Raw genomic sequence first — 24,308 nt, forward strand, 5'->3', positions numbered from 1 at the left:
CGGACTTCCTGGTCCTCCGCGTCAGCCCCCGTGACGCGCTCGAGCCTCCGGGGACGTGCCGCCCGCGTGTCCGTGCGGCTGACTTTGCTACCCCCAGGGCGGGGCGGGCCCTGTTTTTTTTGAGTCAGAAGCGGGTGGGGGCGGCTGTGGCTGGCGCGGAGCGGAGGCAGCCACCGGTCTCTGTCTTGTGGACTCATTCGTCCCCTACGCGGCACCTTTGGACCGGGCGCCGCCCCAGCCTCCATCTGGTTGTTCCGCAAACACACCAAGCTCGGGTCTTGCTTCTTAGCCTTTGCACTGGCTGTCGCTGCTAGGAACGCCCTTCCCCAGATCTGCTCTCCACCCACCCACGCCCAAATGTCACCAGAGTCATGCTCTGGACTTATTTATTTACGGCTCTATTCGCTGTGTTTGTGACCGCTGTGTGTTTACTATGCCTCCTCCGTCAGACTGGGTGCTCCCAAGGGTGAGCACTGTGCCCTATTTTCGGCATCCGATCTTACAGAAGAGGAAACTGAGACCCCCAGAGGGGCAGCCACTGCCTAGAAGCATCCACCGGTGTCAGAGTCAGGACTCGAACTCACATCTGACCACAGCCCACTGACACCTCCCCAGACCGTTCTTGCTTTTGTGCCCCACCTATCAGTTCCAGCCAGGTGGCCCATGGCCTTATCGGAGGCTGCCAGACCCTGGGCTCTCAGCTGGACCCAGATTAGCCTCCCTCTCCACCCAGGGCCCAGCATCTGCCTGCCTCCCCCACCTGACTCCAGCACTCCGAGCCCAAGGCCTGGAGGGACCCTTTGATTCTACTTATATCTAGAACCTTCCCCTCCATCCTGCCCCAGAGGGGCCCCTCAAACCCCAGGATCACACCACTCCCCTCCCCATAGAGTGCCCTCCACCAAGTCCATTCTTCCCTTTGGCCTATGGGCCCCTGAGTTTAAATCCTGGCTCACCCCTCCCTCCTCACTCTGTAGCCCCAGGCAGGTGGCTTGACTTCTCTGAGTCTCCCCATCCTACCCTGGTCAGGTTCTGGTGAAGAGTCAGTGTGATCATTTACATTACATTGCCTGTATACAGCAGGTGCTCAATCCATGTCCGCCGAAGACTGAATGGCCCTCCTCTCTCATATCACTTCCCCCACTGGACCATGACCCACAGCTCCGCTGGCCCCTAGTGGGTGCTCCAGCAAAGCCAGCTGGAAGTGCTGACTCTCTGCTGCCTCCTGTAGGCCAGGGCTGGGCCGTGCTCTCTGCAGGGTCCCTCAATCCGTGTCAGGTGGGACCGGCGCAGATGTCCTCAGGGAGGTGTCTCTGATTGAGTTCAGGCCCGGGAGACAACCTGCCTAGAATGGGGATGGGGATGGGCTCACCTTGACCCCACATCTGGTCTGGAACCCCAGGGCTGGGTATCTACTTCCCATGTTGTGATTATGAGTGTCCCCCAGCCACGCACAACAGGCAGCAAGTGGGTGGGTCCTGCTTTATTTGGAACTGGCAAGGACCCCTCTCCTGGCTGCTCCGCACCCACCGGGAGCCTGGGGAGAGCCGGGGGTTGGGGGTGGCAGAGGACCAGAGGAAGCTCCGGGCTCTCCCAGCTCCAATCAGGGAGGAAGCCAGTGGTGGCCTGCCTCTGCCGTTGCCTGCCGTACGGCCCTGCCCTCTGACCAGACAGTCTGGCGGGCCCCAGTCCAATCAGTCCAACTCGGTTTCAGCTCCTTGAACTCCAAGAGACGCCACTGTACAGGGCTTCTTGGGTGGCGTGGAGGTGGCGGCCACACGATGGCCAAGATTGAGGAGTCTGGTGGCAGGCAGAGCCGTCACCCGCAGTCTGAAGGGGCCGTGGGTGGCCGCCGGTGTGGGGGACTCCGAGCCACCTGGTCCAGTGGGCCGGAGCCAGGCCGGGGAGGCAGGGGTGGTGGAGGCGGGCGTATGGCTTGGGCGATGAGGCCCGGCAAGGCCTGCAGGGAGGCGCCCAATGCATCCAGGCGGCTTTCAAGGGCAACCAGGCGGGCCTCAAGCTCCTCGTGCTGGGCGTGCAGCTCGGACATGAGGTTGTACATGACATTCTGGGTCTGTCAGAGACAGGGAGGGTGGAAGAGAGGAGAGGCCAGGTGAGAGAGAGGGAGGGGTGGTTGCAGAGAGATGGCAGACCGGCCCAGGTTGGGTGGGGGCCCAAGTGAGGAGCAACTGTGAGCGCACCCCCAACCCAGCCGAAGGCATCTTGCTGGGCCCCAGGGAGCGGTGGGAGAATAGACGAGGGGAGCGGAGACACAGGTCTTGAGTGCCAGGCTTGGGGCCAGCAGACCAGGGGAAGGTCAAGGGAGGTCTTGGGGCCCAGCGGATGTGACCAGAGTTGCCATGAGGGGATGAAGTAGCCGCATGCCTTGTAAAGCCAGAGGGTGGTCTTGGGTGATTCTGGACTGGTGTTGCTCCAGGCTGGGGACGCGGTCGAGGGGGAGGAGGCTCGGTTGTGAACTATCCCCTGCTTTCCACATTCGACTGGAGAGGGGATAGAAGTCTGGGCGGGGAGAGGTGACCACCCCAAGACTCTGACCCTATCACAGACCGGGCAACACGACAGCCACAACAATTACATTACAGCAGGTGGTGGGGCATCCCTGCCACCTCGACTGCTCCCCACAACCCAGCAAGCAGGGGCTGGTTCTGCCACAGTCCAGATGGGCCCGGGAGTTGCAGGGGGTAGGCGGGACACGCAGAATAGCCCTAGGTGCAAATGCCACTCTAGCCACCAGATGGCGCTAGACCACCGTTGCGAGTCTCAGCCCAGCTCCGCGCAGGCTAGACCTCCAGAAGGACCGCAGCTCACCGCCCGTCCTGGGCCTCAGACGCGAGGGCTGAAAGGGGCTGTGCCACACCCTACCCCACCCCAACCTCTCGATCTGTGGGAGGGAGATAAGTCATCCACCCCACAGTTCCTTCTTTCCGCACTGTACCTGCAGCCTCTCCCTTCCGGTCCGCAAGCCTTTACCTGAGCCGTGCCTTCCACCCTTTCCTGTTACTGGTAGGCCAACCCCACCCCGAGGATGAACAAATGCCTCTGCCCCTTCCCCCCCCACCACCGTAGGGCTGCAGCCCCTCACCCCAGCCCGCCTCAAGGGGTCACACAGTCCCCCGGGGCCAGAGAGTAACATCTGGAGGCATCCAGCCCTTGGATGGTTCTTTTTTGGCCCTCTCTGAGGTTTAAATTTTTATTAGAATATACATTTTGTTTTTGTTGGAGAGATACAAATTAAATCAGCAACCTTGGAAAGCATTAAAATTTAATATTAGAAAACATTTTAACCTCGTTAAATTTAAAAAAATTAGAAACCCTATAATCCAATCCAGTGAAAGACTTATTTCGAAGCCTTCATTAAATGTATTTTGAGAGGAGTATACTGCTGTAATTATAAGGTTTAAATAACTTTTATAAATTCACATTTTAATCATCTGTACTAATGAAGGAAGTGTGATATGGATAATCCAAACTATAATATCTAGTACCTGAATTTTTCAAAGGCATTCGATATGTATTTGGAGCTGTAATCTCATATGACATCAAATTAGTTGGCCAAGGATTTCTACATGCTCTTAGGATTATTAGTTCTTTCTACTACTGATTGAATTATTTCTTCAGGGTTCTAGAATATGTTTTTTCCTCTGTAATGTTCCCTTTCAAATTAAGTTTATGTAGGTTAGTATTAAATTATTATTTTATTTTTTATTTTTTGGCCACTCTGTGCAGCATGAGGGATCCCAGTTCCCCAACCAGGGATTGAACCCCTGCCCCCTGCAGTGGAAGCGCAGAGTCCTAACCACTGTACCTCCAGGGAAGTCCCTCGTTAGTATTTAATTAAATTGCATTCTCTTGCTAATGGTGAAGAGAGCGAGTCCAAAATGTGATGAGTATAAGTAGTAAAATAGAAGAGGGCTTAACATTTTCTAAAGATAATATTAAATTAGGCTCAGATTGATTAATTGATTAGGAGATGGAGCCAATTAGCAAAGTTCACACATGAACTATTTATGAAAGGGCAAAAGGGAGTTCAGAAGAGTGTGACAAATATTCTAAGAGCTTGCCCAACTGAAGTTGAGTCAGTTGACACATCTTCTAATGGCTGAATAAAAAGCGGGAAATTGGATGGGACCTGACATTAGAACCAACAAATAGATCCATTTATAAGACACACCGATCTTAGAGCTCTTGCAATCAACTTTAATTTCCTGAAGGATGTTTAATTGCTATACAAATAAGCTTTCTCCTGATGCTATAATTTGAACTTATAACCCTAGCAAAAGAAATTTGTTTTTCTCTTAGATTTTAGAGCTTGTATGTAGATGACATTTCTAAATACGAAAGTACCACTTCACCAATTTAGCCCACTAATTACATATTCTTATTAAAACTTTTCATTAGCTATTAATTAAAAATGTAAAATAGCTGCCAAAAAAAAAAAAGGCTGACAAAAATTGGGACTTCCCTGGTGGTCCAGTGGTTAAGACTCCACACTTCCACTGCAGGGGACGTGTGTTCGAACCCTGGTCAGGGAACTAAGATCCCACATGCCGCATGGCGTAGCCAAGAAATTAAAAAAAAAAAAAAAAAAAAAGGCTGATAAAACAGCTGCCAATGTTAAAAAGTAAAGATTTTACACACAGATATAGATTTCTGGCATCACTCTAACAACTGGAGCCTCTGGTCACAGTGGACCCCTGCAGACAAGGCTCTTATTCCCTGGTGGCTGGTCCCTGCCTGTCCTGCATCACTTGCCTGGGTCACCTGTCTCTACTATGGGCACCAGCCCTGTCCCTCCCTCCCTGGCAGGAGCTGGGCCTTGTCCTTTACTGAACATCCCTCATCCTCCTCCGAGGGCCTAACCAACTCCTTCTGGCCCAGGGGGCTGCCCCACCTCACCCTGCCCTGCTCACCTTGGCCAGGTCTGCGAGCGTGTTGGTCTGGTCATTCAGCTTCCCTTGCTCAATCTTCACACTCCGGAGCCTGTGGGACAGGTGGGAAGGTGGGGTTGTGCAGAGGCTGCAGTGGGGTCAGGTGTCCTCCATGCACCCACCCCACCCAGAGTCACCTTGTGGGATATGCAGTGGGGGGTGAGGGGCAAGTTGGAGGTTAGCGCCCTTGCAGCCCGTTCCCTCCTGGCATGCAGGCGGCAGCAGGGCCTGGAGGGCGGTTCAGCCACCACCCACAGTGCCCACATGCACTAACCCCCAGGAAGAGACTTACTTCTGAGCTCTGGCAGGACCCAGCGGAGCAGGGAGAAACCACAAGGCAATTTTAATCTCAGCACACCTGGGCAGCCCATGCCCAACCCTCCCACGTGCGCCACCCCAGGGCCAGGCTGGGGGCCCTGGACGGCGGAGGGGCTGCTGCCCTTGCTCTAGGGAGAGGTCCAGCCTCTGAGGGGGTGGTACCAGCCCTCAGGGATGCGTCCTCCCTCTGCCCTCTCCCTCCAGCAGTGCCTCACAGCAAATGCAGCTGCCTCCAGCCCTGCAGCCCCACTGTATGCCTGCCTGTGCCAAGCTCCTGGCCCTGGAGGTGGCATTTAATCCAGAAAACTATGCCCATACCATTTCCCAAAGGGGAAGTCAAGGCTCAGAGGGGCAAAGCCAGTGCCCATTGTCATCCTAGCAGGATTTGCACCTGCGTCTGCCACTCAGCCTCTGAGACCTTGGCCCCCTGGACAGCTGTCTATGGGGCTGGGGGTGGGGTTGTCCTCACCCCTTCTCCCCACCCCTTCTGTAGCTAAACCAGCCCACGGAGACCTTTCCAGGTAGGACTCTCCTTTCCTCCTCACTAGTCCAAACTCAACCCTTGTACAGCCACATGTGATAGATGCTCGGAGAGGCCCCTTGGGGCCCACCCATGCTGGGTGTTGCCAGGACCCCTGAGAGGACCCAGCCCTCGGTCTGGAGAAGTGGAGGTGGATACAGACACCCCTAGCTCTGGAAGTTGGCGGAGACTTGCTAAGGAGCCACTGACATGCCTGCCCTGGGCAAGTCATTCTTGGCACCTCTGGAACCTTCCTGTTACAGGTTGAATGGTGTCCCCCCAGAAGATATATTGAAGTCCTAACCCCCAGAACCTCAGAACGTGACCTTCTTTGGAAATAGGGTCTTTCCAAATTTAACTAGGTTAAGATAACTGGTGTCCTTATAAAAAGGGGGAAATTTGGATAGACACATACAGAGGGAGGACAATGTGAAGACACAGGGAGAACATCATATGAAGATGGGGGACTGGGGCAATGCTTCTATAAGCCAAAGAGCATCTGAGGCTACCAGAAGCTAGGAGAGAGGCCTGGAACAGATCTTCCCCTAATGCCTTCAGCGGGAGAACGGCCCTGCTGACACCTTGATTTTGGACTTCTGGCCTCCAGAGCAGTGAGATCATAAATTCTGTTCTAAACCACCCAGTTTGTGGTACTTTGTTAAAGTAGCCCTAGGAAATGTGTACACTTCCCAAACCTATGCTGTGGTCCTCAGTTTGTCCTCTCCAAGACCACTGTTTCCTTTTCACTGGTTGCTCATACTACATTCCCATCATGGGGACTCTCCAGCTCAAGAAGATGCCGCGCCTCCCTCATGTCTGCAGGTGGTACCTCTGGTCTCCCTGGCACTGTGCTCATTCCCACCTCCCCCACTTTGCCCAAACTGTGCACACTCCCTGGTATGCCTGCCCACCTCTCGGTTTCCTACCCAAATCCCATCCACCCTTCAGGCCCTAGTTCAAACTTGCTTGATTTCATCAGCTGTTCTCATAAGGCCACTGTTTTTTTGGAGGTGTTCAGGGGGACCTAAGGGTGAGCGAGATAGTCCTTCCCCAGAACAAAGGGACACAGGTAACTCACAGAGCAGGTGCCTTCTCCACAGACCTAACTCTCCTCAATTCCTACCCTCTGACTTCTCCCAAAGAACTTTCTGGGACATCCCTTGGGGCAAGGTCCAGAGCAGAGCCATGTCTGTGTCCCCCATGCCTGGCACACCAGCTGGTGCAGGAAATGCTTGTGGAATGACCAAATGAACATATCGAGGGTGGTAATAACAGCAACAATAACAGTTCCCATTTTCAGAAAATACTGTGTGACAGGCAGGTGCAGGCAAATCATCTGGTCACCCCAATTGTTTGATCCACACTCCATTCCTGGAGAAGAGGCATGTCACCATTGTCTCCACTTTACAGATAAGAAAATGAAGCTTGGACTACTGTAGTCACTTGCTTAAGCCCCACAGTTAGGTGGCAGAGACTAGATTGGGACCCAGTGGTCAGTAAACAACTGTTGAAGGGTCAACAAGGAGGGCCTTGGGGACTTATGAGGAAATAGGACTAACACCTGGGCACAGTAAAGTCAAGCAGGTGGGGTACCAACTCCTCTCCCTGCTTCATAGGTGATAGTTGAAGCAGAGGTTGGGGGTACCATGTGTTACTGAGTGCTTGCTCTATGCCAGGAACTATGCCAGGCATTTCTGCACATCATTCCATTTAGACCTCCCCACAGTCCCATGAAATAGGGACTGTTATCATGAGAAATTAATCCAATCATAACAGTAAACACAATAAATGTAAATGGACTAAACTCTCTAGCTAAAAGGTAAGGATGATAGGGGCTCAAGGAGACTTTTAGAGTGATGAATCTGTTCATTATCTTGACTGTGGGGCTAGTTTCATGGATGTACACATATGTTAACACTGATCAAACTGTACCCTCTAAATAGCTGCAGTTGACTGTATGTCAATTATACCTTAATAAAGCTGTTCTTTTAAAAGAAGCAAAATTATTAAATAGGATTAAAAAATTAAAGTCAAGCTGACTGAGCTTCCTCTCCCATGGCCTGATCTCGCTATGGTCACACTCCATTACCCTCTTGTGCCCCAGGAGCTGACCACCTGGGGTCTCCCCACAACAAGCTTCCTGGCTCTACCGCTCACACTGGGGTTCTCTGTGCTGCCTCTCATCTCTGTTCCCTATGGGTGACTTGGTTGCCTTCCTGTTGTACTAGTCCAGACCCTAACATTGTTTGCCTCGCTTTCTGATTCATCAGTCCCCGAGTCTGGCCTGAGAGTTCTTGGGGCAGGGATCCATCTGATTTTCCTAGGGAAGCCCAACTGTGAATGAGGTTTTCCAGGATGTAAGAGCTGGGAATGCATGGGCTCATTCTGAAAAGTGCCTAAAAACACATTTTTTTCGATTTTAAATCAGCTACTACGTGACTCAACTGTTATTTATATGTGAGTGCCCAATCCCACAAGATTTGGAACTGTTTAAATTCTAGAATGTGTACTATCCCATACATTCTATATGTAGCTACTGAGCATTGAAATGTGGCTGGTCTGAATAAAAACAGGCTGTAAGTGTAAAATACATACCAGACTGCAAAGGTTTAGTATAAAAAACTTTCTAAAATATCTAATTAATGATTTTTATATTAATCACATATGAAAATGATAATATTTTGGACATATTAGATTGAATAAATATATTAAAATTAATTTCACTTCTTTTCACCTTTTTAAAATGTGGCTACTAGAAACTTTTAAATTATGTATGTGGTTCACATATTTTTTGTGGACAGTGATTGGCATACTATGGTCTATAGGCCAAATCTGGACAGCTGTTTGCTTTGGAAAATAAAGCTTTATCAGAGCATAATTACACCCATTCATCTTTGCTGTCTTCCTGCTACAACAGCAGAGTTGAGTAGCTGTGACAGAGACATTTTGGCCCACAAAGACTGAAATAATTAATATCTGGCCCTTTACAGAAAAAGTCTGCCAACTCTGGCTGCACATTGGACTCACCTGAGGAACTTAAACTTGAGCTCAGGCTGTATCCCAGACTCTACTGTAACTGGTGTTGGGCATGGCGTGTGGGATTTTTTTTTTTTTTTTTTTAATTTTCAGCCACGCTGTGCGGCTTCCGAGATCTTAGTTCCCCAACCAGGGATCAAACCAGCACCCTCAGCAGTGAAAGTGTGGAGTCCTAACCACTGGACCACCAGGGAATTCCCAGCCTGTGGGATTTAAAAAAGCACCCCCACATGACTCCAATGAGCAGCCAAGATGAGAACCACTTGATTAAATAATTCTCAGGAAAAAGGGACAACAGAGAAAATTAAGTAATCTCTTAATTATCCCATATGATCACATGAATCAGGCCACAGATTTAATTCTGAGCTTCCTGGAAGCCAAAGCAAAAAGGGGAAATTGCTTCAGTGTCCAAGGGGAGAGTCATTTTGGCTATTCCAGAGAATAAAATATGCTACCTGCCACTATGTTGGGTGGTTTGCGTGATTTATCAGAGGTGACTGTTCTGGACAAGTGCTGGGTCCATCACCTGCCTCCCTCCGACCAACCCACTATCCCACCCAGCACAGAAGCTGCAGGCCCCAACCAACTGACCACCTGGCATGGGAATGGCCATGATGTGGCCATGACGAGCTGTCTGGCCTAGTCTGCAGCCTCCTCCCCGGGGGCCAGGGCTGCCTCCGTGCCAGGTGGACACAGAAATGCAAGTGGGAAAGGTGTTGGACTTACTGATGGATGGCTTGGAGGAACTTACGCTGGTGTTTCCGAACCCGGGCGTGGTCTGGCTTTTTCACCAGCCTCGTGTGTTTGTAGATGAGCCACGTCTCCCTGAGAACGTTAGCAGCGGCGTTTTTTACCTGAGGCCAGAGAAAGAACAGTTCCTTAGAGTAGCACAAAACTATGGAAGGCTCAGGAAACCTCCAGCAACTCCTGGAAATGCCCCTCTGGGGTCCTGGGACTGTAGGTCAGGACCATGTTTACACATCCACATCTGTGCTGTGTGCACGCGTGTGTCTGCCTAACACACATCACTCACCATGGGCCAGACCCTTCCTATACAACTTGCAAATGTTAACTCAGTGAATCTACACACGCCGGTATCTCTCTCATTTTATATGTGAGGAAACAGAGGCACAGAGAAGCTGACCTGCTGAGTTCATCCGGCTTATAAATTGCATCTGGTTGCCTCACCACGAATCCCTGACTCTTGCTGAGGGGACCGTGACTGGGCACAGAAGTGGATACCTGTGCACAGCTTAAGGGTGTTCACATGGTGGTACAGCCCAGGGCAGTCTGGGCACACACAGGCAGCGCGGCATGACCCTTGGGCACGTGTGCAGAAGTAAGGTGAGGAGGGTCTGCCCTTGAGGACCAGGAGGCGAGGTGGCTGTGATGGGGCTGGCGTCCTTACCCGCTTGGCGAGCTGAGTGTCCATCATGAAGTTGTGCACGTGTTTCTCTGCCTTGGTGAGCTCCAGCTTCCGGGCCACCACGGCCACCACGAGCGCCGTGCAGCCAGCCCCCTGCATGAAGAGGGCGAGGGGGCATGTCAGGGTCCACCTCGTATGGGCTGCAAGCAGGATACCCTCCTTCTTCCAGGAAGCCCTCCTGGTTCCTCCCCCTCACATTTGCCCTCCAAACCTGCAGGGTTGGCAAATCCCATCTTCTGAGTTCACTGACTCCCAACCCCACTTGCTTAATATCCATCAAACGTCCAGGGAGCCTGTGCCATAGATTAGCTCATTGGATCCCCAACCACCGCGGGAGGTAGGACCACTCTTATCCCCATTGGGCAGAGGGGGAAAGTGAGGCTCGGAGATAAGAAAAAGGACAAGAAACAGGCAGGATCTGCATGTACATTTGGGGCTGAGGCCCACAGAGGTGGGAGGATTTGGAAGCATTTCCATCCAGGCTTTGGGGTCTGGATGATGGGGACAGAGACCTGGCTGACATGTTGCTGACCAGTAAAGGGGATTCAGCTGGTAGGGTCAGAAGGGTGGCGAGAAAGAAGGGTCAGGCCAGCTGCCTGCGGTGGGGCATTTGCAGGAGGAAAGAGGCGAAGTATTGGTCCCAGGATGTGGGGAAGTAAAGGGAAGGGACGTCTCCCCCATGATGGGTTCCCTGCTCTAGCAACCACCCTCCCCAGTATGTTCTGAATGGCAGCCAGTCCCCCGGCTAGGGAAAGAGGCCAGAGAGGACTTGCTTGTCCACTTAGGGGCCACTTGAGAGACAGAAGGGCAGGAGTGAGGACCCGAGGCGGAGGGCAAGGCTGAGAGGTAGGGGTGGGGGGCAGTGAAAAGTGATGCAGAAGGAGGGAGGGAAGGGGGACCTTCTGCCACTGAGAATCAGGAGATGGGGAGCCCAGGACATCCAGGTGTCATCAGCCCCAGGAGTGGTGTGGAGCAGGTGGCAGGGGCCAATGAGGGGGCCAGAAGGTGGCTCCCCACCTGTGCTGGAGGCTGTCTTTGGCACCTCATCCACCTGCTGCTTCCTCCTGCAGCTACTGCATACAGGATGGAAGGAAGAGACCTGGGCTCAGCCTCTGAGGGCCAGGGGAGTGACTAGTTTTTCTTCCGGATGGAAGGAAACATTTATGGGGAAGGGTGGGCACAAAGTCGCCCCCTGAGGAGACCCCATCATGCGTTCCTGGCCAAGATGAAGGTCTTGGGAAGACTCAGGAGTCTGTGTTCAAGAAAAGCCCTGTCAACTGGGGCAAAGAAACATACTGGAAACCAACATGTGGAATACTATGCCCCCAGGAAAAGGATCAGCCAATGACTCCGCACAATAGCATCGATGCCACGTCCAGCAAAAGCCACTGAGTTCAGAGGAGGCCATGCTGGGATGCCTTGAAGTTCAAGAATGAGCAAATGTGTGCCTTATAAGCTATTGGAAGGGGGTGAGTCCGTGGGGCAGAGACTGGGAGGGGACACACTTGGGCAAGGGTAGAAGAGGAGAGGTCTAACAGAAGAATTTGAAAGTGGCTTAAAAGACCAATGTGTGGGGAATTCCCTGGTGGTCCAGTGGTTAGGACTCTGCACTGTCACTACCAAGGGCCCGGGTTCGATCCTTGGTCAGGGAACTAAGATCCCACAAGCCATGAGGTGCGGCCAAAAAAGAGAGAGAGAGAGAGAGAGAGAGAAAGTAAAGACCAACGTGTGGCTTTGTGTGATACCTGGCTGTGTGGTGACAGAGAAAAGCAAAAAACATCCCTGGGTGTAAACATTCCTGCACGTGCCAGGGGCAAGAGCCTGGAATGAGCCACAGGGTAAACACGGAACTAATTTTCTGGAAGGAGCCTCATCCCAGAGAAAAGAACATGGCTTTTCTGTTTCGCTGCGGGTTTTCTGGGTTTAAAGCCATCATCTTATATGAGAGCTCTTCTTTTTTCGTTTGTAAAGTTCATTTGCCAGGGATGGGGGTAGGGGAGTGGATTGTGGCCGATCTTGTTTTTTTCCCTTCCAATCTCACAAGATAACGTAAGCAAACAGGCATAATGCCTTTTAACTGAGAGGGTCTAGGTCAGCTTGGCCAGGAGAAGCGAGGCCCCGGTGGGGGCCGGAGGAGGACGTGGACCCCCAGCTTGTGTCCAAAGAGGAGGGGACAAGAGGTGAAGAGGGGAGAGAGCCATGGGCCTCGGGAGATGGTGACAACAGGGTCAGTCTACATGCAGTGAAGGGGGCTGCGAGGAGCCAATGGAAAGACAGCCCTTCCCTCTGCAGGAGGAAAGGAAACCATGGTGGGGATGGCCTAGTACTTTTTATTTTTATTTTTTTGCGGTACGTAGGCCTCTCCCGTTGCAGAGCACAGGCTCTGCGGCTATGGCTCACAGGCCCAGCCGCTCTGCGGCATATGGGATCTTCCCGGACCAGGGCACGAACCAGTGTCCCCTACATCGGCAGGCGGACTCTCAACCACTGCGCCACCAGGGGAGCCCGCATAGTACTTTTGCAAGAACAAAAGCATCTCTCTATGAAGAAAAGGACGTGGCCTGGGGCGGACCCTGGGGGGAATCGGGTTGGTTGACTTCCTTTGGCTTGTGGGTGTTCATTGATTTTTTTCACAAATTGAAACCGAGCAGGGCCCTGTGGGGCTCCTGGGCAACAGAAGCCTTTGGAATAGTTGCTAATCAGGGAAGGGAAGGGATGCAGAGACAAGGGAGGAGCAGCCAAGAAACCATAGTGTAGCCTTGGGGCAGGGTGCTGGTTCCATCTTAAAGGATACACATAAGAGTATCTTTGAGCTCTTCTGCAGAACTAAGGCCCCCAGCAAATGGAAGATGAACTATTTGATGAAGCAGTCTTCATTCCAGAGAGAAGGTCATAAGTTTGATAACCTCAAGAACCACAGAAGCTCATCAGGAGATCACCTGAGGCCAGATTAAAGGAATGCAGGCCCTGCACACACTCTGAGCCTTATCAGCAGCTCCATCCATGAACCATTGTATAAAACTCCTCACCAAATCCTCCCGGGTTGGGACACACAGTTTTGAGGGGCATGAGCCTGCCGTGTCCCCCTTTGCTTGGCAAAGCAATACAGCTATTTTTTCCTACTTCACCCCAAACTCTGACTCCAAGATTTGATTCAGCACCAGTGCACAGAGGCCGAGTTTTCGGCATCAAAATGAACATGCTAATTGGGGGCTGGGGAGAGGGGTTCCCTACTGTACGTCGAACAATTCATAATTCAAAACATGGAAAAGTACTTGTGGAGATGAAAGAAACTTAGAGAGAAAGAAGGTTCCAGAAGGAGGGGATGGGCAGGGAACCTAATGATCAAATCAGGGTAAAGAGAAGGCACCAGACGCCAAAGTTTGCCCATACAAGCAGGCGGACTTGAGAAGTCTTTAGGGAAGAAGGGGTGCTGCCCGGGCCCACAGGAGTCACAAGAGATAAACCTTACACCCAGGGGCTCAGTGGGGTGCTCAGGACACCCCGGTAGTCAGGGAAGGATGGAGAATTGGGCTGTGGTGGCAGGGCTCAGAGGGTATTGACTGGGTATCCGAGGCATTCATGACTAGGCATTTCATATAAATGAACGGACTCAGTCCTTGCAACAAGCAGAGGGAGTGGCGGAAACCGAGGCACAGAAGCATCAAGCCCATTGCCCTGGATCCAAGGGCTGTGAATTAAGCAGGCTGCAGAGCATAAAGGGGCAAAAATGACTCTTGGTTCAGAGTGGACCACAGCATCTGGACTGGAGAATACAGTGGAAGCTACATATCTAGGGCTGGAAGAACCCAAGAGGAGATGTCCCCAGGAAGCCTGAGGGTGTCTTCTGTGTCACATCAGGGGGAAGGAGCAGGGTGGCGGAGGGGTGGGCTGACACAGGGAGGAACTCTGAGCAGGTCCACCTCGAGACGGCGTGAGCTCCCCATCAGTGGGGATGTGCAAGGGCCCTCGCCCTTACCATGATGCCAGTGAGCAGGCACACGCCCTTCCCGCAGTAGGTGTGGGGCACCATGTCGCCGTAGCCGATGGAGAGGAAGGTGATGGAGATGAGCCACATGGCCCCCAGAAAGTTGCTGGTCACTTCCTGCTTGTCGTGATACCTGGGGGTTGGGGGGAGCCAGGGAGGGCCCAGTCAATCCACACTGGTCCCTCTGCCTTCATCACACCCCCAGGAAGGCAGGGCCCTGGGTCCACCTGGCTGCATGGGGGCCTTGACTGCAGGGAGCTGATCACTCTGGAGGCTCAAAGTGTCCAGGGCACCACTATAGGGCAGGGTGGGGGGATGGTTAGTGCCAGGGGCAGCCCTGTGGTCCTCCTGAGGGTACCACAGGGCAGAGGGCAACCACTCCTCCCCAGCATCCCTTCCAACCTTCTCCTTTCTTTTGCGGTACTAGGGCCTCTCACTATTGTGGCCTCTCCCGTTGCGGAGCACAGGCTCCGGACGCGCAGGCTCAGCGGCCATGGCTCACGGGCCCAGCCGCTCCACGGCATATGGGATCCTCCCAGACCGGGGCACGAACCCGTCCCCTGCATCGGCAGGCGGACTCTCAACCACTGCGCCACCAGGGAAGCCCCCAACCTTCTCCTTTCACCTGACCCCCAAGCTGCTGGTTATTGGGCAGAGAGGGGTCCACATGTGGGTGACGCACATGAGCGTGCGCACATGAGGGGGCATGCACATGTGTTCACGCATGTGCACACAATCCCCCTCCCAAAGACAGACACACAGACAGAGGCGAACACGGGTGGCCACGGGCACCAGAAGCGGCAGGAAGTAGAGGCGAGGATTCAGGTCAGACACCAGGAAGAACTTCCCCAGCCAGCAAGGTCCCAAGGAGGGATGAGGACCCTACGGGGAGACAGGAGCCTGGAGGACCACACCCTGGGGCTTGGGAGTATTAGGGAAGTCAATCTGTGGAGGGCAGTTGCCCCAACCTTGGGCCTGGGGTTCTCCTGGCAGTCAGGAGGGAAGGGGCAGCTTGCTTGGCACTGGGGAGAGGCCTGGGACTCAACTTTTGTTATTCAGGGGGACAGACCCCAAGGCTTTGCAAGGACATGGTTTTGTCCCAATCAAAGCCGGGCCTGGGACCCTGGCCGCACAGGCTATGAACTGGTCCTACCTATGGTTAGCCCAGGCTGGGGGACTAAGGGATTGGTTCTCTAGGTCTGGGGATGGCTCAAGGTTCTGCTCCAGCTCAGACCCCTACCTGCAAAGTCCCTCCAGCTCTGGGAGGTCAGGAAGCCCTTTCCAGCTGACCCCCTCCTTCCTAGGCCGCAGGGGCAGAGCAGGGGGAGCTGGCGGGTAGGGCTGTTCCAGGCAGATGGGGCTGGGGTCAGGGGCTCAAGATAAGGAGGAGATGGAAACCCAAAAGGTGGGGAGGAGGGTTGGAGGCCTTCCCAGCAGGTCTGGGCTTTGAGAGTCCCTGCCCCACTGGAGGGTCGGGTGCCATTCCAGGCCCCTTCAGCCTGGACTTCCAGGCTGCTTGCTGGACAAGGGGGACCAGGGACTGAACCCCATCTTTCACTGAGGCATGTAAGCCCCAAGCTGCACCAGCTTCCACCTCTCAGGAGACCAGGGCTCCACACCCAGGAGGCAGGAGGAGTGGGGAACCCATCAGCCATCGGGGGAGGCTCCAGGCCCAGCTGGAGCTATGGTGGGTGCTACAGGACCACCCAGGACCAGGGAGTGGGGAACATGCAGGAGGTGGGGTGGGACAGAGCCACAGGGGTGGAGCGAGGCAGGCGAGAGGGCGTCAAGCAGTGTCAGAGGGCTCAGAATTTAGGATTGGCTGCCCCCCCGGGCCCTGCCCTAGTCCCCACCCTTACCAGGCACCCCTGCAGTGACCCAGCCTGGATCCCAAGGATGCCTGATGCAAGGCACCTTCTCCCACTCCCCAGATCTCAGTCCTGAGGTCTGTGGGAACTGGTACGGGGGCACATTAGGGGTCCAAGGAGCCCCTGTGTGATCCTCAGACAGTAAACCTTGATGACAGAAAGAGCTAGGCCCTCACCCCCATCAGCCCGACATCAGGCTGAGGCAGGGGTCATGGAGGGGGTGCTTGAAGGGGTGAGGACTAGGGATCTGGGGGCAGGTCCAGCCCAGGAACCTCCCAGGAAGCCCAGTCCCAGCCCCAGCTAGGCACAAGGCAGGAGAGACCCCTTCCCAGACAAGGCACCCCCATGCCCTGAGAGGTCCAGTGGGGCCCCTCCTTCTCCTGGAACCCCTGGGGGTTTTCTGGAGACAATCAGGAATTAGGCCCTCAGGGATGTCCCTTTGCCCCTCAGAGCCTCAGTGTCCTCATATTTAAGTCGGGTTGATGGCCCTGCACCTTCCAAGGCTGTTCAGAACAGACCCCTTACGGGGGTCTTAAAAGCTTGGATGGTTTTCTCGTTCACCCCAGACCCACTTAACTCTCTGAAGGAACTGTCTGAGCCCCCTGGAGCCAGCTGCCCCGACAAGGCACCAGAGCTAAGTAAGCTCTTCTCCCCACTTCTCCCCACCACTGCCCCGCCTTGGTGACAAGGACCCTAGGGATGCCAAGTGCACATAGCCCAAGAGTGGCCTGCCTCCTGCTATCCTGGGCTTGACCCCATACCCACCTGCCTGGCTGCACTGGGACAGGCTCTCCGCAGGGCCCTGTGGGCTCGGGGCAGGTCCTAGCCACTCGCCTCACCTCCCCACTCCCTCCCCTGGTGGCAGCTGATCTTAAATTCCTGGCGGGCAGGGCAGCTGGCAGCTCTGCACACATAGTTCGGCTGAGGGTAGGACTCACATGTTTTCCCTACAGTCCGGTGGGGCGGGCAGAGGGGAGAAGGAGAGCAGGTTAAATTGTGGGGGGGATAAGTGGATGGGGGGGATCCCTGTTCCTGCTGCCTCCACCACCCTGGGCCAGTGGAGGGGCCCCTGTGGGAGGGGGAGGAGGAAGAGGGATGGGGTCCTAGAGGGGTGCGGGGTAGGGGCTGGAGGGGAGTGGGGACACAGGGCTGGAGTCCCAGGCATGAGGGAGCTGCACTTGAGGGACTGTCACTGAGGCCAGGAACTGGGTATGGGGTGGGGGGTCACCAGGGTCAGAATCATGGGGCTGGAGTGATGGCTGGGGGGAGGGCTTGGATGTCTGAAGTCGTGGGTAAGCATGGGGTTCACCAGGGTCAGAAGTCATGGGGACAGAGTGATGGCTGGGAGAGCCCTGGGGTCACTAAAGTCGTGGGTGGGCATCAGGGTCACTGGGATCAGGGGTCAGGGGGTCAGGGGCGCACCTCTCACAGACCCGCACGGTCCAGGCGGCGATGATCCAGGAGGAGATGCTGAAGACAAGGAGCACGGTGCCCGGGCAGATGGTCATGAGGGTCTTCATGACGAAGCGCGTGTTGAAGGTGATCTTGTTGAGGGCACCGATGCTGCGGCTAGAGGCGTCCGTGAAGATCCTGCTGTGCAGCAGCATGACACGGCCCAGCAGGTAGAGACGCAGGAACATGGGCACAGACAGGAGCACGTCCACGTCGGCCTCAGCCGCTGCCGGCGTGTACGTGAAGGCTAGCCGCGCTGTCCACGTGAAGCGGTAGTGGCCGGGCACCGGGTGGATGGCGCACACGGCCAGCTCCAGGGAGATGAGGAAGACGCGCTCGCACGTCATGGCGATGCGCCAGTCGTCTGCCCCGTTGTCCACCATGAACAGCTGCAGAGGTCAGGCGGGCGGGATGAGGGGGGCCTCGGACACGAGACCAGGTCCCGGAGCAAGATCCCAGCCGAAAACCCCGTCGGCTTTTACAAGAAACATGGCCTCAAAGGCAAAACTCCCTAGTTCTCAGGGTCGGCCACAATTCAAGCTAAACGTGGCACAGATGTTCCCCCAAAAGTCAAACACAGAGTTACCAATGACCCAGCCATCTCATATAGGCGAGAGAGATGAAAACAGTCGTTCAAACACGTCCTTGTGCGCACGCAATCACAGCAGCACTGTTCACAGGCACCCAAAGTGGAAACAACGCAAGTGTCCATCAATGGATGAATGGATAAACAAAATGTGGTCCTTGCACACAATGCAACATTACTCAGCCATAAAGAGGAATGAAGCATTGACACATGCTACAATGTGGATGAACCTTGAAAACATTAAGCTGAGTGAAAGAAGGCAGTCACAAAAGGCCACCACTCAGGGCCAACAAGGCAATGCTGCCACCACAGCGGGCCTCGAAGGTGGGGCGTTGAGCCAAGGAAGATCATTCTCCAGCCTTCAGATCTAATGGAATTTGCCTGGCTAGGTCTGAGGGAAGTGTAGGACCTGCTACCCCTTTCTTCTTTCATATTTCTCCCTTCTGGAACAGGAATGTCTATCCTATGCTTATTCCACCATTGTATTTTGGAAGCACACAACTTGTCTAGTCACAGTTGGAGGAAAATTTTGTCCCAGGAGGAACAGTACCTCGAATCTCATCCATGTCTGATTTAGATGATATTTAAATGAGACTTTGGACTTAGAGTTGACGCTGGAATGAGTTAAGACTTTGGGGGCTGTTGGGATGGGATGAGTGCATTTTGCATGGGAGAAGGACAAAGATTTGCAAGGTGGGCCAGAGGGTGGAGTGTTATGGACTGAACTCTGTCCCCTCAAAATTCATCCATTGAAGCCCTAGGCCCCAGTATGACTGTATTTGGAAATAGGGCCTTTAAAGACATAATTAAGACTAAATGAGGTCATAGGAGTGGGGTCCCAATCCTACAGGACTGGTGTCATTTTATAAGAAGAGGAAGAGATACCAGGGATGTGTGAGCACAGAGCAAAGGCCATGTGAGGACACAATGAGAAGGTGGCCATCTGCAAGCCAAGGAGAGAGCCTCAGGAGAAACCAACCCTGCCAGCACCTGATCTTGGACTTCCAGCCTCCAGAACTGTGAGAGAATACATTTCTGTTGTTTAAGCCACTCAGTTGTGGTGCTACAAACACACAGTGCTTCATTCTTTTTTCATTTGGCTGAATAGTATTCCATTGTACGGATGGACCACATTCTGTTTATCCATACATCAGTCAGTGGACATTTCGGTTGTTTCCACTTTTTGGCGATTGTGAATAATGCTGCTATGAACATACGTGTACAAGTTTTTGTGTGGATGTAGGTTGTTGTGTCTCTTGGGTGTGTAACTAGGAGAGGAATTGTTGGGTCATGTGGTAACTCCATGTTTATCTGTTTAAGGAACTGCCAGACTGTTGTCCACAGCTGTATCTTCAGAACTGCTTCCTTTAGTTCAGGGGTCACTGTCCCCCTCCCCCGAACCCCCAGCCAGATCAGGGACCCCTCCTGTGTGCCAGACCGTGGGTGTCCCCTGACAGGTTTGCATACAGTGCAACCCAGGTAGGATTTTCCTACACCCATCTCCTGCCATACTGTGGCTTCTTGAGGTCAGGGGTCAAAGGCCAGACTCAAGAGCCACATCTGACACCTTTTGGTGTCCCCAGGCCTTGGTGCCAGCCTGCTGTGGTAACGCCTGCCTGACAAGCCCTGAACTGGGCTCTCCAGGAGCCTGACCAGGTTTTGATCAACCCTGAAATAGGAGAATAAACTCTCTGGCACATGATAAATCTTTGAAACACAGGGTCCGATGGACTAGGAAAAGGAGCCTGGTGCTACAAACACTGGACCCCATGGCTGCAAAACCTCAGAAGACCCAGGGCTGTGGAAACAACCCACGTGCACCAGAACCCCAGCCCACCTCCTGCTCCCCCACTGTTGGTCTTCTTTACCTAAGAATCAATGAAAATTAAAATGAGGATATGCATTCCAAGGAAATTTAGAGTGATCTAAACAGTGTGTCTCCACAGAAGTCCTTTTTTTTTTTTTTTTTTTTTTACTATAAAGAGGCTACTGATACTTTTATGTCTTAGAGGGCTGGGGTCCCAGGTGGGCTGGGGTCCCAGGTGGCTGGGGGGAGGGGAGCTGCCCCAACCCCACTGGGCACTGACCTGGATCTCCCTGGCGTGGTAGAGGACAACCAGGCCCAGCAGGATGACGGTGGAGAGGCTGATGAGGCATTTGAGTGCAAATGAGTACAGGGACTCCTGGACAAAGAGAGAGGGCAGGACAGACACTGTCGGGGCAGGCGGCCCTCCTGACCCCACACCTGGTCGCTTCACTCAGAAAGTGAAGCTCCGGTCCTTATTCCTCAGGCCTGGGCTGAGAGCAAGGTGGGCCCAGAACTTCAGCTTATAAGGCCTGGCTTCACATGGGTACAGCACTCTACAGTTTACAAAAACTGACCTCATGCAGACGTAGCACTTCCCAGTTTACAGGCTGACATGGCTCTCATCTCCCTCTGTCCTCACATCCACTTGGGGACCCATGTAACCTGGTCCTGACCGCTCTTGAAAAAGGGAAAGCTCTTTCCCTGCTCCTCGAGCAGCCCTTCTCTGGGGCTCCCCCGCCCCAGCTTGACCTTGGGAGGCATCCCCATCCCCACCTTCAGCCAATGTGCAGCCCCTTGTTGCAGGGCAGAGGGAACCGGCTGGAGCCTTCTGGACCCACCTGCAGCCTTCCTGCTGCCCCCACGGGGTGGACACAACAGGAGGCCCAGGGGTCCCCACCTTCCCACCTCCAGGGACCCCTCAGCATCCCCCACCCCCCTCTCCTAGGGCTGATGTGGCCCCCCACCCCGTGCCCAAGGGGTCTCAGGGAGCCCAGTGGGACCAGCAGGGCCTCCCTGGGGTGTCAGGGGGAAGGGCCACGCCTACCTTGCTGTAGACCCCCCAGGACAGCTCCGTCTCCGTCACCATGACAACAATGCCGAACATGCCGAAGATGAGAGCGTAGTCACTGAGACGCTTCCGCTTCTCAAAGAGCGCCCGCCGGTGGCCCAGACGGTGGCCAACGCTGGGGGGCTTCCCTGAGCCCCTCTGCCTACCCGCCTCATCCTCCTCATCATCTTCCTCTTCTTCCTGGTCCTGGGGCTGCCCCCGGGGGCTGCCGGTCGAAGGCTGGGCCAGCTCACTCTTGGCTACCACCACCTGGATGCCTGGGCCATTTGGAGGCTGCGGCGGGTGGCCGGCCTCGGGGTCCGGAGGGTCTCGGCCCAGGGCACCCAGCCCGCCACCCAGTGGCCGTCCCCCGAAGCCATTGTGTCTGTGGCTGTTCATGACTATGTGGGTGCTGGGGTTGGGCTTGCTGCCGGCCGCCCGGGGCCCGGCATGGCTCAGCAACTGGGCTCCCGCACTGACCTGCAGGGCATAGGGGACACGGTCATGTCAGGGCCTCAGCAACGGACCAGAGGGCTACGGACCCCACCCCAGCACATTCTGAGGCTGGAGAGGCCAGGAACCGACTGCGGCTGACACGTGGATTGGCCACTCCAGAAACCTGCAAGTCAGCCTACGTCCCTCCTCTGCTCCAAACCTCCCCATGGTTCTCCAGTGCCACTGTATAAAAACTCAACTTCTCACTGTGTCCAGGAGGCCTCTGTGGTCTGGCTCCCACCCACCATATCCTTCTCACTTTCCCCAAAGTCACTCCCTTCCAGCCACGGTGGCCTACCCATTACCAGATCCTGGCAAGCTTGGTCCTGCCTCAGGGTCTTTGCACCTGCTGTGCCCTCTGCCTGGAACACCCTCCTATCAGACCTTTGCCCACTGACTTTTCTGTGTCTCCAGGTACCTAGAACAATGCCTAGCACACAGATGGCATTCAATAAACACTTCTGAATGCCTCAAGATGGAATCTGCTGGCTGGATTGCCCGGGAGGACTAGAGGCTGTGTAAATGAGCAGCTGGGAGATGGTTCCAATCCAGGCTTGTCTCCTTCTGACCTTCAGGCTCTTGTACAAGTTAATCTCACTCTACTCCAGTTCCTCCCGCAGAGCTGTCCAAAGGCCTGAACACACTTACATAGTCACGGGAAACGGCCAGGGGGAAATTGGGGACCACGGCCATGGCTATGAGACCCTCAGCTCCCTCCTGCTTAGATGGAGGGAGGTCCGTGATCTCCAAATACATTCCAGGACCAAAGCAGTAATCCAGGATTTAACTCTAAGATCCCAGAATTGATTCTACAGGGTCTTGGGAGACGTGCTTGGCCCGGTCCTGTGACCTTGGGCCAGACAGTTTCCCCACCAAGGAAACTGGCTACCAAGGAGGAGACTGTCTGATCTGCCCCCTGCTCCTGCACAGGGCAGTGTTCCGTGGCGTCACATGAAAGAGCAAGGACCTTGAAGACGATGACACGCACGTGATGAGGCTGCCTGGAGTCCAATCTCCTGGGTCCCAACTTGCCAGATCCTCCCCTGCCACCGCCCCCCCAGCCCACTCTCTCACTCCCCACCCATGCAGGCACCCCCTGCTGCCGCCACAGCCTGCGTTTACTGAACACCTACTACACGCCAGGCTCTGTCCTTCGCACAGAGTTTTCTCCTTAATCCTCACAACACCCCCAAGAAGAGGGTCCTGGGATTTGGCCAGTTATACAGATGGGGAAACTGAGGTACCATGTGGTGAAGGGACCATCTCCTTACAAGGCAGATTCTGGACCAGGCTGCCTTGTGGGATTCTCCCAAGAAGCCACGCAGTGGTGGGCTGTGGGCCAAGTGTTGTCCCCTTGGAAAAGGCCAAGCTGGCATGTGCTGGGGGCCCGGAAGAGGGGCCTGCGTGCACAGACAGGGCACCTGCCTGGCCCTGAAGCCATGTTCCTTGGGGTGACAGGCTCAGAAAGTGTCACATCAGGACACGCCAAGATGAGCCACGTTGCCAGGCGGGACAGGGGTGACCTTGGCCAGGGCACCACTGCATGCACTGCAGAACCACCTGTGCCTGTGTCCGCGCCCCGCCCCAGGCAGTATCTGTCCCACTCACTACATGTCCCCAGATGAGGGTGCCAGCACACAGTAGGAACACAAGAAACATGAGTCTTAGAATGTGTCCCACTTCCATCCATCTCACCTGTGACTTGACGCTTCACAGTTTATAAGAGCTGGCCCCATGTGGTCCCAGGACATCACAGATTATATGGGCTGACCTCCTGCAGGCCCAGCACTTCACAGTTTATAAGGCTGACCTTGGCCCTGATCTCTCTCTTTGTTCTCACAAGCACTCAGGTGCCACTCTCCTCTGGGCTAGAGCCCCTGCTTGCCACCTGAAGGGCTGTCAGCTGCTAGGCAGGGCTAAGAGTTTGCCACCAGGACACACACAGCGGCCCCAGACCCTGCCCTCGCCCAAGACACAAGGAAACCTCAGGCACCCCTCCCATCTTCCCTCCTGAAGGTGCAGAACGTTCCTGCCCAGGGCTTGGGGAGCAAAGGCAGGAGAGGTGGTGGCCTGGCAGTCAGGACTGGAAGCGGGTGGGAGCGGTGCAAACGACCTTCCAAAATGCACCGATGAAGATGCAATTTGGGGATGTGACTCAGCCGCCCAACACACAGGCCAAATTCGGCCGTGTTTCCGCCATGCTCCTCCTTGCCTGGCAGCTGTGTCCTAACGTGTCCTGGGCAGGGAGGGGGTGGGTAGGGCATGTGAACAGGCGGCAGGTGGCTTCTGGGAGGGCCTTCTTAGTGCCCAAGTTGTTAATGCGGACCTATTGCTTATTGAGGGCCAAGACCTTGATGAGAATTACCACATTTAATTCCTATTGCCACTCAGCAAGGCAGGTGGCATTCTTACTCCCATTCTACAGAGGGGAGACAAGGCTCAGAGAGGTTCAGCACTTTGCCCAAGGTCACACAGCCAGGAAAGGCAGGGACTAAGTTAGTGCAGTCTGGGGGCAGTGGATGGCAGGATCTACCTGGGTCCCTCTTGATGAGCGGCTGTTTGGAAAGGGAGCCAGCCTGGCCCTGTCCTTGAGGGGCCACAGAGCTCAGAACACAGGCATGGTGACTGTTCCACCCCTCCCACGACCTCATAGGAAATGGAAGGACAGAGTGGCCTGCCTGCGATCCCGCAGGAGAAGGGGGCAGCCCGTTTCTAAAGACTGGGTGGGATCCTAGGGCCCTGGGGACAAGAGACCCCACCCCTCCCCAGATTCACCTTCCCCTCCTTCAATGCAACCTGGGCCTAAAGCTGGGGT

The 24,308-nt window shown here is 54.6% G+C and overlaps 1 protein-coding gene across 1 annotated transcript; it reads right to left on the reverse strand.

Moving 5' to 3' along the window:
- Nucleotides 1-1,468: 1,468 nt before the first annotated feature.
- Nucleotides 1,469-21,412, reverse strand: KCNN1 (potassium calcium-activated channel subfamily N member 1). Its single transcript, XM_079701758.1, has 8 exons — nt 20,996-21,412; nt 20,231-20,326; nt 17,528-17,946; nt 14,229-14,370; nt 10,232-10,342; nt 9,550-9,677; nt 4,932-5,001; nt 1,469-2,074 (listed from the first exon to the last, which is right to left on the reverse strand). The coding sequence occupies exons 1-8, from the start codon at nt 21,395-21,397 to the stop codon at nt 1,820-1,822; spliced, it is 1,623 nt and encodes a 540-aa protein (XP_079557884.1). The 5' UTR covers nt 21,398-21,412; the 3' UTR covers nt 1,469-1,819.
- Nucleotides 21,413-24,308: the final 2,896 nt, after the last annotated feature.

Source organism: Hyperoodon ampullatus, assembly GCF_949752795.1.
Source record: "Hyperoodon ampullatus genome assembly, chromosome: 4".
NCBI classification, from domain to species: domain Eukaryota; kingdom Metazoa; phylum Chordata; class Mammalia; order Artiodactyla; family Ziphiidae; genus Hyperoodon; species Hyperoodon ampullatus.

Bases quoted from the DNA above. Each gene is read 5' to 3' on its own strand.
- KCNN1 (XM_079701758.1), bottom strand. From the start codon at position 21,397: ATGAACAGCCACAGACACAATGGCTTCGGGGGACGGCCACTGGGTGGC. The intron at 10,343-14,228 runs GTAAGGGCGAGG...CTCTTCATGCAG, and splicing joins GCCTGCTCACTGGCATCATG to GGGGCTGGCTGCACGGCGCT. The intron at 9,678-10,231 runs GTAAGGACGCCA...CTCTGGCCTCAG, and splicing joins ACACTCAGCTCGCCAAGCGG to GTAAAAAACGCCGCTGCTAA.